This window comes from Schistocerca americana, chromosome 5 (assembly GCF_021461395.2).
Source record: "Schistocerca americana isolate TAMUIC-IGC-003095 chromosome 5, iqSchAmer2.1, whole genome shotgun sequence".
NCBI classification, from domain to species: domain Eukaryota; kingdom Metazoa; phylum Arthropoda; class Insecta; order Orthoptera; family Acrididae; genus Schistocerca; species Schistocerca americana.
In genome coordinates, this window is record NC_060123.1 from 334,432,612 (window position 1) to 334,446,914 (window position 14,303).

Here is a 14,303-nt window from a genome sequence, read left to right on the forward strand (position 1 = left end):
TACAAATGCTAGAAACGTAGCTTTGCCTTTCCTTAATCTTTGTTCTAAGATAAGTCGTAGAGTCAGTATTGCCTCACGTGTTCCAACATTTCTACGGAATCCAAACTGATCTTCCCTGAGGTCGGGTTCTATCAGTTTTCCCATTCGTCTGTAAATAATTCGCGTAAGTATTTTGTAGCTGTGACTTATTAAATTGATAATTCGGTAATTTTCACATCTGTCAACACCTGCTTTCTTCTTTATGTCTGAGGGTATTTCGCCTGTCTCATACATCTTGCTCAACAGAGTTTTGTCAGGACTGGCTCTCCCAAGGCTGTCAGTAGTTCTAATGGAATGTTGTCTACTCCGGGGGCCTTGTTTCGACTCAGGTCTTTCAGTGCAAATAGTAAGAGGATTTAAAATAACAGTCACCCAAACCTTAAAATTAAGAACTATTGTTAAGGTGAACTGACGAATCTCTGCTATCTGGGACGCAATTTTATACAGAGAAAAGAAGAAAACGTTGTTACATAACTCTTGTGGATATCTTTGTGTATGGCGCCTTTCTAGTGGAAATTTTCCCTGTACAGAAATTTGTTTCTGTTTAATTTGCTTGCGGTCTCAGAGTACAATGAGAAATCTGCACACCAACTTTTGGTGTTACTTTATTCTCTTTTGGTATATTTTCAAACTCAGTAGCGCCATTTCAAACCTTATATCTATTTTATACACAGCTTGTTGTGAGCGGACACAAGGAGGGTTGGCTGCTGTCCATAAACAACTGGAAGCTGCGTTGACTGCCGTCGACAAGCTTCTAGCTAATGCTCGAAGTTGCGGTGACGTCTGGGTGCCAGTGACGAGATCTGCGACTCGTTTGGTGCCACTGGAGTCCCCTGGTGACCGGAACTTCACTGCGGCTTCCCATACCCAACATCTGACAGGTCCGTCCTCACTCCAGAGAGGGTGGCAGACAGTGGTGGGTTCGCGTGTCACTGGGCGGAAGGCGAAAGAGGGAGCAGGCCGTGCGGCTGGCCCCCTTGTCTTAGCAACAGGTACGAGGTGCAACCCAGTGTTGATGATAACTCTGAGCCAGCACGGGATGCCTCTCCTGTTGTGCCAGCGGTCGATTTTCCTGCCCAGTCCGGACAAGTACAGAGGGTGGATATGCTAGTGATTGGGAGCTCCAATGTTAGGCGGGTGATGGAGCCCCTCAGGGAGATAGCAGGCAAGGCGGGAAAGATTTCCAGTGTGCAATCGCTATGTTTGCCGTGAGGTCTCATTCGTGATATGGAGAAGGCTATCGAGCGCACTGGGTGCAACAGGCTGCATGTAGTGGCACATGTCGGCACGAATGGCGCCTGCCGCTTGGGTTCTGAGGCCATCCTCGGCTCCTTTCGGCGGCTGGCTGGTTTGGTGAAGGCAACTAGCACCGCACGCGGGGTGCAGGCTAAGCTGTCTATTTGTAGCATCGTGCCCAGGATTGATCGTGGTCCTGTGGTTTGGAGCAGAGTGGAAGGTCTAAACTAGAGGCTCAGACGGCTCTGCGACGGTATCAGTTGCGAATTTCTCGACCTCGGCTATCGGGTGCAGAATTGTAGCGTTCCCCTTTAATAGGTCAGGCGTGCACTAAACGCAGGAAGCGACTACTAGAGTAGCGGAGTACGTGGGACTTGCACATGAGGCCTTTTTAGGTTAGAGGGCCCCTCCCTTGGCAACAAAGATGAATTGCCTGTTAAATCAGCCACAGCGACCACAGAGAATCTTGATCCTCACAAATTAGAGATAGAAAAGACTAATAAGATTTTGGTAAACTGTAGGAGCATCCAAGGAAAGGTCCCTGAATTAGTGTCGCTTACTGAAGGTTATAATGCACAGGTAGTATTGGTAACAGAAAGCTGGATGAAGTCAGACGTCAATGACAACGAAATCCTAAGTTCAGATTGAAATGTTTATCGTAAGGATAGGTTAGTCGCAAATGGTGGCGGCGTGTTTATGGCAGTGAAAAATTCGATAAAACCCAGCGAGGTTATCACTGATTCCGAATGTGACTTAATCTTGGTGAAATTGAGTATCAAAGAACGGTCAAAATTGATGATCGGATGCTTTTATAGACCACCTGGGTCAGGATCTGTAGCTGTAGAGCGCTTCAGACAGAACCTGCAGAATATCATTAGTAATTTTCCTGATTTGGCCGTTGCAATAGGGGTTGAACTCAACTTGACAGGTATAGATTGGGAACGTCATGGAATCAAAACTAGTACCAGAGACGGTAATCGCGTGGCATTGTTCCGGATGTCTTGTCCGAAAATTATCTTGAGCAGATAGTTAGAGAACCAAGTCGTGATGGTAACGTCTTAGACCTCCAGGCAACAAACAGACCTGAACTTATCGAATCAGTTTACGTACAGGAAGGTACCAGTGATCATAAGGTTGTGACAGCATCTATGACGACAGGTTCACCAAGGAATGTTAAGAAAATTAGAAAGATATATTTGCTCAGAAAGGGTGGCAGGTTACAAATTTCAGAATATCTCAGCACTCACCATAAAATATTCGGTGATGACGACGAAGATATGGAGAACAAATGGAAAAAATTCAATGACATCGTTCAATATTTCCTAAACAAGTATGTTCCGAGTAAGGTTTTAAGGGATTGGAAAGATCCACCAGGGTTTAATAGCTGTGTTACAAAAGCGTTACGTAAACAAGGAGCACTTCATCTCAGATTCAAGAGAAGTAAAAACCTAGCTGACAAACAAAAGCTGAACGAAGCGAAAATGAAATTAAGGACAGCAATGAGAGAAGCGTTCAATGATCTTGAAAGTAAAACGTTGTCAACGGACCTGAGTAAAAACAATAAGAGATTTTGGGCGTATGTAAAATCAGTAAGTTGGCCACAATCATCTATTCATTCTCTCAGCGACCACAATGGCACCGAAACGGAAGATAACAGAGAGAAGGCCGAAATACTGAATTCGGTCTTCCGAACTTATTTCACCGCGGAAGATCGTAGCACTGTCCCTCCTTTGACTCATCGTGTGAACGTCGAAATGGCAGATACTGAGATAACCGATAGCGGAATTGAAAAGCTGCTACAATCGCTTAGTAGTGGAAAGGCTTCAGGACCAACCTATAACATTCTATAAAAATTATGCGAAAGACCTTGCTCCCCTTCTATCAGTAGTGTATCGTGGATGGCTTGAGGAAGGAAAGGTACCTAACGACTGGAAAAAAGTGCAGGTCATTCCCGTTTTTAAGAAATTATAGACCTACATTGTTGACGTCAGTCTGTTGTAGACTTATGGAACATCAAGAATTATGACGTTCTTGAAAAATGAACATCTCCTCTACAAGAATCAACGTGGATTCCGCAAGCAGGGCCCTGAGAAATTCAGCTTGCTCTGTACCTCCATGAGGTCCACAGCGCAGGGGACAACAGCACTCAGATTTATGCCATTTTCCTTGATTTCAGTGAGGCATTTGACACCATCCCGCATTGCCGTTTAATGAAAAAAAATACAAGCTTACGGAGTATCGGAGCAGACCTGCGATTGGATTCAAGACTTTCTTGCAGACAGAACTCAACACGTCGCTCTTAACGGAACTAAATTGACAGATGTATAGGTAATATCCGGAGTACCACAGGGAAGTGTGATAGAACCGTTGCTGTTTACAATATATATAAATGCTCTAGTAGAAAGCATCGGATGCTCTTTAAGGCCGTTCGCAAATGATGCAGTTGTTTATGTGAAAGTAGTAACGCCAGAAGATAGTAAGAATTTGCAGAACGACCTGCAGAGAATTGATGAATGGTGCAAGCTCTGGCAGTTGACACTGAACGTAAATAAATGTAACATATTGCGCAGACATAGGAAAAGAAATCCTCTACTTTACAACTACACTGTTGATGACAAACAGCTGGAGACAGCGTCTGCCGTAAAAAGTGTAGGCTTAACTATCCAAAGCGACCTTAAGCGGAATGACCACATAAAACACACAATGGGAAAAGCAGACACGAGACTCAGATTCATCGAAAGAATCTTAAGGAAATGTAGAAAGAAGTGGCTTATAAGGCGCTTGTTCGCCAGATTCTTGAGTATTGTTCATCTATCTGGGATCCCTGTCATGTAGGACTGATAGAGGAGATAGGGAAGATCCAAGGAAGAGCGGCGCGTTTCGTCACGGGATCGTTTAGCTGGCGAGAGAGCGTTACGGAGATGCTAAACAAACTCTACTGGCAGATGTTACAAGAGAGGCGTTGTGCATCATGAAGAGATTTACTATTGAAATTTCGGGACAGTACTTTTCAGGAGGAGTCAGACAACATATTACTACCCCCACATACATCTCGCCTATTGACCACGAGGAGAAAATTTGTGAAATTAGAGCGAATACAGTGCCTTACCGACAATCATCCCCACGCACTATTCGCGAGTGGAACAGGATTGGAGGGATCAGATAATGGTGCCGAAAGTACCCTCCGCCACACACAATTAGGTGGCTTGCGGAGTATAGTGTAGATGTGAATGGTGGATTCCATGTGGTTCCCAAGTCGTGCAGAAACCGTAAACCATAAAATAACCAAATATGCAGCAGCCAGTCGCAAAATCATGTTTCATTTATTCACTTTTGCAAATCAGTTGAAATCGATGTCTTATCCAGTTGTTTATGCACGCTGCGCTGAATTAGCTGAGCGGTTTAAGGCGCTGGAGTCATGGACTGTGCGGCTGGTCCCGGCGGAGGTTCCAGTCCTCCCCCGGGCATGGGTGTGTGTGTTTGTGCTTAGGATAATTTAGGTTAAGTAGTGTGTAAGTTTAGGGACTGATGACCTAAGCAGTAAAGTCCCATATGATTTCACACACATTTCATTTCATTGTTTATGCACACAATGTTGATGTGTCACATTAGGGGGTCACAGTATGGGTGGGGTGTTCATAAATACTTCCTGCAGAGAATTTAGTGTTATCCTCTATACTATAGTTAATGCAGATAACACAAAAACTGCCTGACTGTTAATTGACTGTATTGATATGAGTTCCCTCCTGTCAAGTGATCGGCCTGCGAGCTGAAAAATTTGATCCTGAGCTCTGATATTTTTGATCACTGAGACTACTCTGAATATAGCTCAACTCAGATTTAGCAATGATCACGTTTCGACGAACTTTTAGGCCCCAGTAAGATAGTGAAACGATAGGTAGTTTCGTCGATAGCTCTCCAAACACACATGACCCCTAGAACGTGTGTATTCTGGCCACAGTTCAAGCGGACCGAGAGGACTCCTACGATAACTGCAGGCTACGTAAACTAACCCTGAGCTAGCACTTAGCTACACGGAGAGTGATTAAGTAAACTATAGCTTGAACCACTTCTAGTACTTTTCGTTCAGTGGTAGTAATTGCAGAACTTCACAACCCAAAGATTGGTTAGTGAAGTTATAAATCAGCCTTACAGGAGAAAAAATTAAATACTTAAATACGGCGAAAAAACGATGAACAAATAAAATAAAATTCGTGGCATGAATTTTGCTTTTTTACGTTGTGTAATTTAAAGTTGATATATGCTAACTGATAGTGTCTAAAATCGAGGAATATCACTCTCTGTATGAATAGTCAGTCACGAAATCTTTGGTTTGTCTTCATGACATGGGTTTGAATCCATATGCAGAACAAGACGGTTCGTCGCGTCATTTGAAGTTCATACATATTCTCAACTAGCTGCTCGTGAATAAGTTAAATTTTTTATGTCATTTTGTGTTAAATAATAAGTACGGTATGTTACTTTGAAGAGGAAATCATGAATACGACGAACTTACTACGTGCATTGCCAATCTCACGTAATAATGAGAGTGGTAACATTTCAGGTATGTCATTTATTGTAACAAATGTGAGATTACAAGCCTTAAGGGCAGTCTTACCTGTGATAAGGTGTTTCCTGATATTTGTAGTATCGTGATATTACTTTACATCTTGAGTTATTGCGATACAGAGCAGTGTTTTCTAGTGATGACTTGTTGGAACCATTTTCAATAGGCAAACGACTGTACCAAGGAGCGATTAGAGGACCTGCTAGACAGCTGCGTTATGGGAGTTGCATGCGAATCAGGCAAAATGTAATTCAGGTCGTTCGGATACTTTTGAGCACGACTGTACTTTCGAACCTGTGGAAAAACTGGGCTCAGGTAGCTTGGATGTTAGTTTGTAGATACCTTATGGCTTCTTCGTAATACACTACAGCACAATCTGGGCAGGAAAACCAATTTCAAATTTGATTTACCTAACACAAAGGTAAAATTTCGCATGGTCACTTACATTATTCATTGGCAAGGCTCCGTACATAATTGGAAACAGTCATCTCACATGTAAGTGGAATCTCGAAAGGCAGAAAGTGGGCTGTTTGGGAACTTTTCGTCTCACCTGAAATAACTTTGTCAAGATACGTCATGCTCATGACGCCGTCGTACGTCAGCTGTCCGCCAGACTCCTTCAGTGTGTCGTACACCTCCTGCTGCAGTTTCCTCTGGATATCCTGGTTCCAGGCCAGTTCGTGCAGCGCAATTCCCATGGTTGTTGCCGGTGTCTCAAAGCCCGCCACGAAAAATACGACGCATTGCGCTGCAAGCTGTCCCAGGCCCAGTTTCACGTCCTCTGCAAATACGAACAGATAAAGTGGCATAACATGAGAAATGATACTCTTCTTTTCATCTGCAGAGGATATGATAGAGTGAAACTATCTTAGACGAAAGCACAAACCACTTAGCATTGAATATTAAAGACTGTTAGCGTTATTAATTCGTTATCATTAGCTTCTTATTCATCGATGCAGCTTAAATGCTGTAATTTTCTGCACTTTCAGCTCAGTACTTCACATAACAGGACTTCTTAACTTCTTGCAAACCTGTACGTACAAGCTTAAAAAGAAGTAGTAACAACGCAGAGGATATTTAGCCCGTAATGACTGTCACAATAAATCAACTTCTCTATTCTGCGTTCCGTAGCAACCATGTATTTATTAAACAAAGAATCCATGGTTCCTGCAGGACTGTTGCAGCACCGCCGGAACTATGGCTTTAACTTACACAGTATCATCACAGGCAAAACAGACGAGTCCCATAGGATCTGCACAAAAATTGAAACTATTTTGTCGCTTTAATAGATTATTAATGAATATGAAATGCGTTTTCCTTTCGTTTATATGTGATTGCTCAAGGTAGTTCGTTTAGGTGTAGTAATACTGAACAAGCGCTGATTTGGACGCTCTTGTGAAACCTAACTCCTTGCTCTCTACCTGCCCTCCTTTTAGACGTATTTCCCATACACATTCTTGAACCACCGATTTGGACTTAATATTTCAGGCAACGCTACCGCCTACATGTGGACGACTACTACGGCTAAATCTCACCGATGCATTCAAGAAATTTTATAAAGCCCGATTAAGTAAGAGTTTTCTAAGATTAGAAATGCCAATGAGGTGACAGAGTATGGCTCAAATTTAGATACAAATATAAATATTTCTGTCTGTGGATATCGAGCAATGGGACATCGAATGTGTAAGACTACGATAAATTCCAGGAACCTAAGTATTGCACTTACTACATATGATCTTGGTGAGCATCTAGCCACAAAGCTAAATACAGTCTTTATTATTTTTCTTTTATAATATCTTATTATTTATATATTGCCTACATAGACATACGTTTGTCCTTTTTCATTTTAATAAATGATATCCGTTGTTCTTACCTAGTACCGTCGCTTCGACGTAAAAACTGCCCGGCGTTGTTTCGTCCTCCGTAATGATTCGTATTGCTACATATGAGTGAAGCTCCTTAAATCATGATCTGTCATCAAGATATACATTGTAATATGTTTTAAAAAATGCCGTTCTTTCATTGTGTCCATTGCACAATTTTATATCAGCCTACTAACTGTATGACCTGTTGTTATATCCACAATGATGAAAAAAACTTATTATCATTAGTTCGACCTCAATTGTGGCCCATAGAGTTGCGAGTTGGTGATGTTCCTTACAATTTCGTTCGTAGTGCAGACACGTACTAAAAATAAAAATATTTTGAGACAATGGCTAAGGCCGGCAACCCGTAAACGTATTAACCCGATAAAGTGCTGCATAAAAAGGCATCGCTTGGTTTTTATTACGTCAGCAGATTCCTATCATGCCAGTTATTATCGAAGTCCTGTTGGTTTTACTATAAGACGAGCTGTATTGCTGTCAGCTCCTCGATTTTAATTAAATTTACGTCCTGTACCTTAAATTATTATTAAAACATGTAGATTTTATGTAAGTTGTATAGCCAGCTGCTTACACCGCCTGTCGATCTTCACCTCAAGCAACGTGTCAAAACCTAGTGGCTGTCAGTCCTCATTTCGCCACAGTACTGAGCACACATCTGTATACTATGTATATGCCTAATGTTGGGTTTCTTAATGATCGTCAAATGCCATAGTATTCACATGTACCACGTTACAGCAACATATATGTGATTATCTCTGTTACGAAATGATGTAAATACTGACTGTGACGGGTACGAAGTTGTAACGGCATAACACCTTTCATAAGTCGATGTCTTTTACATTTAGTAATTTTAATGGATAGATCCTCATGCAAATATTGTTCTATTTTCACTACCTCCTCTTTATATTAATGTACATTTTTAATTTTATGACCATCGTACAATTACAGTGGCCACAAACGATGAAAAGCTATTTTTAATTATGTCATGTCTGGATGTTGTCATTTTAAAAGAAAGTTATAACGATGTGTGAAGCCGTAAAGGCACCAACAATAATCAAGACTGGTTCATGGTACGTATTCTGTAATTATTTCGTGTTTATATCTAGAAACCTGCGACAATATTACATGCTGTTCTGTAAGTTGTTAAACGTTGCTAACGTAATAGAAAATCTGTTTTACATCTTAGATCTGAATATGGTTAGATTGTTAGTCGTAACTAGTAACCAATCCAAATAAAGAATATATGGGTGATCTTGACTTCATGTGTTTTCTATCCGTAACATAAAAAATTTCCTCTTTTTCAGAAATCCTTTCTTGTATAGACAGTCTGCGTTTTCTATCCTCTCCACTTCGACCACAATCAGTTATCTTGCTGCCCAAATAGCAAAACTCGACTTCTACTTTAATGTTATTTCCTCATCTATTTCCCTCAGCATCGCCTGATTTAATTCGACTATATTCCAATTCCCGTGTTTTACTGTCGCTGATGCTCTTCTTATAACTTCTTATCAAGACGCTATCCATTCCGTTCAACTTGTCTTCAAAGTTCTTTGCTGTCTCTGATAAAATTAGAACGTCGTCGGCAAACCTCAAGTTTCTATTCCTGCTCCCTGAACTTTATTTTTTTTCCAAATTTCGCCTTCGTTTCCTTTACTGCTTGCTCAATGTACAGACTGCCTTGCCAACTATGGCTTCGTTTCCATGTCCTTCGTCCCTTCGTCACTTTCTCAGTATGTTCGTTAGATTGACAATTTTCTCTTTGCTATGATTGCGTCCAATTTTCGTCACGAGCTAGACAGCATTATTTTTTAAACCTGAAACGTCAAACCCATTTGCCTTTTGCTATCCTATCTATAAGGTAACTCAGTATGTGACCGATAGACTTGGAGGAGAACAATTTATGTTGTTTTTAAGTGGCATTTTCCTTGAGGGTATGGCTGTGGGTCACAAGATGTTATTCACGTAGGTCACATTGGTCACAATACCCTACACATGCACTAGCTGTGATTTTTGGTTGTACCCAGTAGCACCCCGCATCAAAATGACTTGAGCTGGCGCTGTATGTCTTGTGCAAATGCAGTCACTGTGATGTCGCTAACCCTCTCCTTGGTGAACCATGATGCAGCTACCATTTTCAAACAAACAGCACCTAGATTCGTTTGAAAACACTATCTGATGCCATTCTTGTCCCCAGTGACGTCGTTCCATACACAACTGTCGTCTAGCATGTTTCTGCTCATTCGTCAAAGGTAGGTGGAAAAGTGGACGACGCACGTAAACCATGCCGTAATAAATGGCAACGGACTGTCGTCTCTGATAGTGTACTATGTGTTACACTGCTCCACTGTTGAGCCAGAGACGAGGAGGACGCAGATCTGTCCTGCAATGCTATTCGGATGAGGTGTCGATCTTCTCCAGGGGTGGTCTGGGTGGTGCGACCTGACCCATCTCGACGTGTTCTACGGCCTTCCTTGAACCATTCTGCACGCACCCGTTGCACTGCCAGAACACTACGTCCCACGGGAGCAACAGTTTCCCGGATGGATGCATCACATTCTCTCATGCCAATAATGGCCCTCTTTCAAACTCATTGATTTGATGGTACAGTTCGCGCATACGTCTACGCGGCGTCCTGCACGTCTGCTCAAGTCACACTGATCCATTACCTTCGGTTTATAGCGACAACGAGAGCTGCAGGCACATTTTACTTGTAGGTGGTGTTGCGCCGCGACATCGATGTTGATCCTGAACCAACGGGCTGGCATTGTTCAAATATCAATAATTTCTGCAGATTATACTAATGTACATGTCCTGTGAACATGAACGTCTTATCTCTAGTCGTTCAATGTGTTTTTTTCCTGAACATTAGTCAACATTTTCTGAAAGGTGTATTGCAAAAAATTTACAATAGTTATATAGTCTACCCTGAACCTCATGATAAACTTAATACTATCGCAGCAACGGTCATCCACCACCGTCAAGAAATGCATGCTTGTTACACTCGTAAGGTACATGTTGATTCGGGCAATGAATTCACCTACGATGACAATTCGACTAATGTACCATTCTTAAGACGTACCTCATAAGAACACAAAATCGAGGGGCGTTTAATCGGCCAACGCACTAAGACTGCATAATAATAACAGGAACTGCTATCAGAGCCAAATGTTGAACTAACGCTCTGATTGCAAACCGCAGGAACACTAACTATGAATACACAGGTTAGACTCAATGGCCTCATCGAGAGGGATGCGAGGGGAGCAGATTTTGACGTCCGCGTGTTGCGCTACAATGATGGCATTGACATGTGAGCCATGAAACTTCTTTTCGGGTGAAACACATATAAAAGCGATCAACTATCAGCTTACAATTTGGGGAAATGATACTGAGACCGCTATTGATTCCGGACCTGACACTAATATCAACCGCCCTGTCCAGACAAATTTCTGAGTGCAAGGAGGTGCCAACGTTGCCCGTTAATGCGTGGAGAGTCCTCGGTGCCGAAGGTACGCATAATAATGCTTTTCAGTCCGTGCTCACCTTGAAGTGAAAGTGGAGGAACAGGTAGTGTTTCATTCCTTCCTTATTGTCGACGGTCTTATGAATGATTGCATCCTTGGCGTCGATTTCCTTGTGAAGAATCCACTTCTCTGCCCGAAACATCGTTTTACAAAACATAAATTTGCTAGGTTCAGCCGTAGGCCGTGGCCGGTTCTGTCTGCAGGTACACGCGCAGACCGTCCGAACCAAATCTGGGCCCACATTGTACCACCTTAAACCCTTGCAGTTGCAGAGACGCAATGACCGCCACTGAACTGTGTCACATTGTTGACCATCAACGGGCCAATCTGCAACGTGTTATGACTGAATACAATGATAGTTTTGAGGAAAAGCCTGCAATAATCAACTGTTACAGGTGTAAGCTTAATGTCATGCCTCATGAAACTTTTCATCAGTCGTCCTACTCCATCATCTAGGGATGACGACCTGCCGTCTCAAGAGAGATAAATCAGATGTTACACTGTAGAATTATTGACCCATCAAGTATGCAAGTCGATCTACAAATGAACAGACAAGCAGGACGCGAGTCTCATCTTTCATAGTTTTCTTACAAACTTATGTGGCTCATTATTTAGCACAGCTTTACTATTTACGTGCGTGTTAGGAAGTGACAATCATGTTAGATCAAGAGTGTTTCATGCGTCTAGTTAGGAATCACACTCGTTATTTAGATATAATATGCACTTCATGGGTAATCTGTGCTGTAGAATTAGGATGTAGGGGGGTAAAGTACTTCCATTACTTAGATTTGTTACGTGCATGCAATGCTAATCAGCTGCATTTGTGGTCTGTTTGTCCCGATGGGATGTGATTGTGCTCTGTATTTCTTCTTCGAATTTTTTTGAGAGTTAATTCACTGCAGTGTTTGGCTGTGAAGGAGCCATAGCGTTACCGCTAAGATAGCCATGATTTTCCAGATCCAACATGCAAACTTGTTACAAAATAGTCGGCGTAGTGGGTACTCCTATCCACAAAAAATGCTCCGTGTGCCAAGAGGTACCCTATAAGTTATAGTTTAGTTTTGTATGATTCATCATTTCAGGTTAATCTGGGATGCTGTGTCCAGGTTTAGTTAGGTAAATGCGTAACTCGTTATGCTTGCGCTAAGAGCGGGACGTTTTTATCGACAAACGTTATGCCGCGGACCGTGACTTTACTTTACAAGTATTCGTTCCGTCTCGAGTCACGCGGGCGTGCATCTGTTAATTGTACTGCCAGTTTAAAGCGAATGAAGCTTACCTTATTTGGACGACTTGGATCGTCATGCGAAGTTCGTGTATTGAAGACTTTCTGGGAAAACACTTGCCCGTGAACTAGCAAACGCTCTTAATGGCAACGTTTTGAACCACTTGTCATGTAACTTAAACACTCGCTTCGACCGTGCCCCACAGGTTGTTAAACTCCAACAATGTGACTAAGAGGGCTGAATGCTGGTTTTCTTTTTTTTTTGTTTAATTTTCATTCCTCCACCGGAAGGGTGGGGCGGCTCATGGAGGGCTTAATGCCACTTTGGACCCTTAGCTTATTCTTATATTATGCTGTTGTGGCACTCTTTATTTGGTAGATTGGGTGGGTTTAATCTTATTCTCTGTGTTGTAATCTATTTTTTAACTATTATTAGTAGGTTGGCTTTGGGGAATATGCACAACCCTGACATTTGTCTTATGGCTGTGGGAAACCTCATAAAGCGTCAGCCAGGGTTGGGTGTCTTTCCTGTTTGCGCATTGGTCGCACTGTGTTTACCCAGAAGCTGTTTAAATTAGCGGAAAATAACTGCGAGGGGCAAGCGGTTAACACACGTCACAATGATGTCAAAGGAAGTGAAATGGAAGACTTTTCAACTGTATGTGTTCCTCGCGGCAGTCACACTTCCATATAACATTAATGTTTAAGAAGTATTATACCAATAAATTTATTAATAAACTAGACACGCCTTGTCAAAACGTATCCATCCCACAGACTTATATTCACGTTTGCAATATAAACTGCACCTTTAAGCTACTCATGTTTCCTGCAGCTATTTTACTTGCATTGCCACCGCCTGTGCCTTTGTTTTTCATGCAGCAACGGTAGAGGTCTGAAGTGCTGATGTTTGGTGTGGACCTGACAGTTCTTAAATTGTGATGGTTTATTTATGATGAATTTCATTAGAGAATATATGTATTGTCATGGTGCAGTTAAAGTACCTAGCTCCTTGAAGAGGTACCTACGGTGATGTCCATGGATGGACCCCATATATAATTCTTACTGTTCGCTTTTGTGCAGTCAGTACTTTTTTTCTAAGTAACTAATTACCACAGAAAATTATTCTATAAGACACTATTGAGTGGAAATATGAGAAACAAGTCAGAAGGTTAATTCGTCTGTTTTCGAGATTAGCAATTATACGAAAGGCAAGAGTAGCTGAACTTAATTCTTTGAGAAGCTTAGTCATATGTTTCTTCCAGTTCAAGTTTTCCTCAATATGTACGCCCAAAAATTTTGAGCATTCTACCCTATTTACTCACTCCTGTTGATGTCGTACATCAGTTATTCATACGATTCTATCTGTTGTGCAGAATTCAATATAGTGTGGTTCCTCAAAACTTAGGGAGAGTCTATTTTCAGAAAATCTTCAATAATTTTTTGAAAAAAATTCACTGACAATATCTTCTGTTTCTTTCTCTCTAATGAGAATTATTATAACACTAGTGTAGTCTGCAAAAAATACCAATTCTGTTTTTTGAATATTAAATGGAATGTCATTCATAGGTATAAGGAATAGGAGTGGATCCAAAATTGAACTATGTGGGACTCCCTTCGTAGTTTCTACCTAACCAGTAAAATTTTCCATCCTCCTAAACCGTCTGAATTATTCGGCACAACTATTTGCAGTCTGTTTGTTAAGCATGATTTAAACCAGTTAGCTGTTAAATCATAAATTTCAAAAACTTAAGTTTTTATAATAGTGTAACATGATCTCCACAACGAAACGCCTTGGAAAAAGTCATAAAATTACCAAATGGAGATATTTA

General features: G+C 41.6%; 1 protein-coding gene across 1 annotated transcript in view; it reads right to left on the reverse strand.

The window, feature by feature from the left end:
* LOC124616357 (probable cytochrome P450 6a14) overlaps positions 1 to 14,303 on the reverse strand; it is a 72,331-nt gene that overhangs the window by 20,922 nt on the left and 37,106 nt on the right. The window contains exon 3 of the mRNA XM_047144667.1: positions 6,393 to 6,621. Coding sequence (XP_047000623.1) covers positions 6,393 to 6,621 — 229 coding nt within the window. The remainder of the gene's footprint in view (positions 1 to 6,392; positions 6,622 to 14,303) is intronic.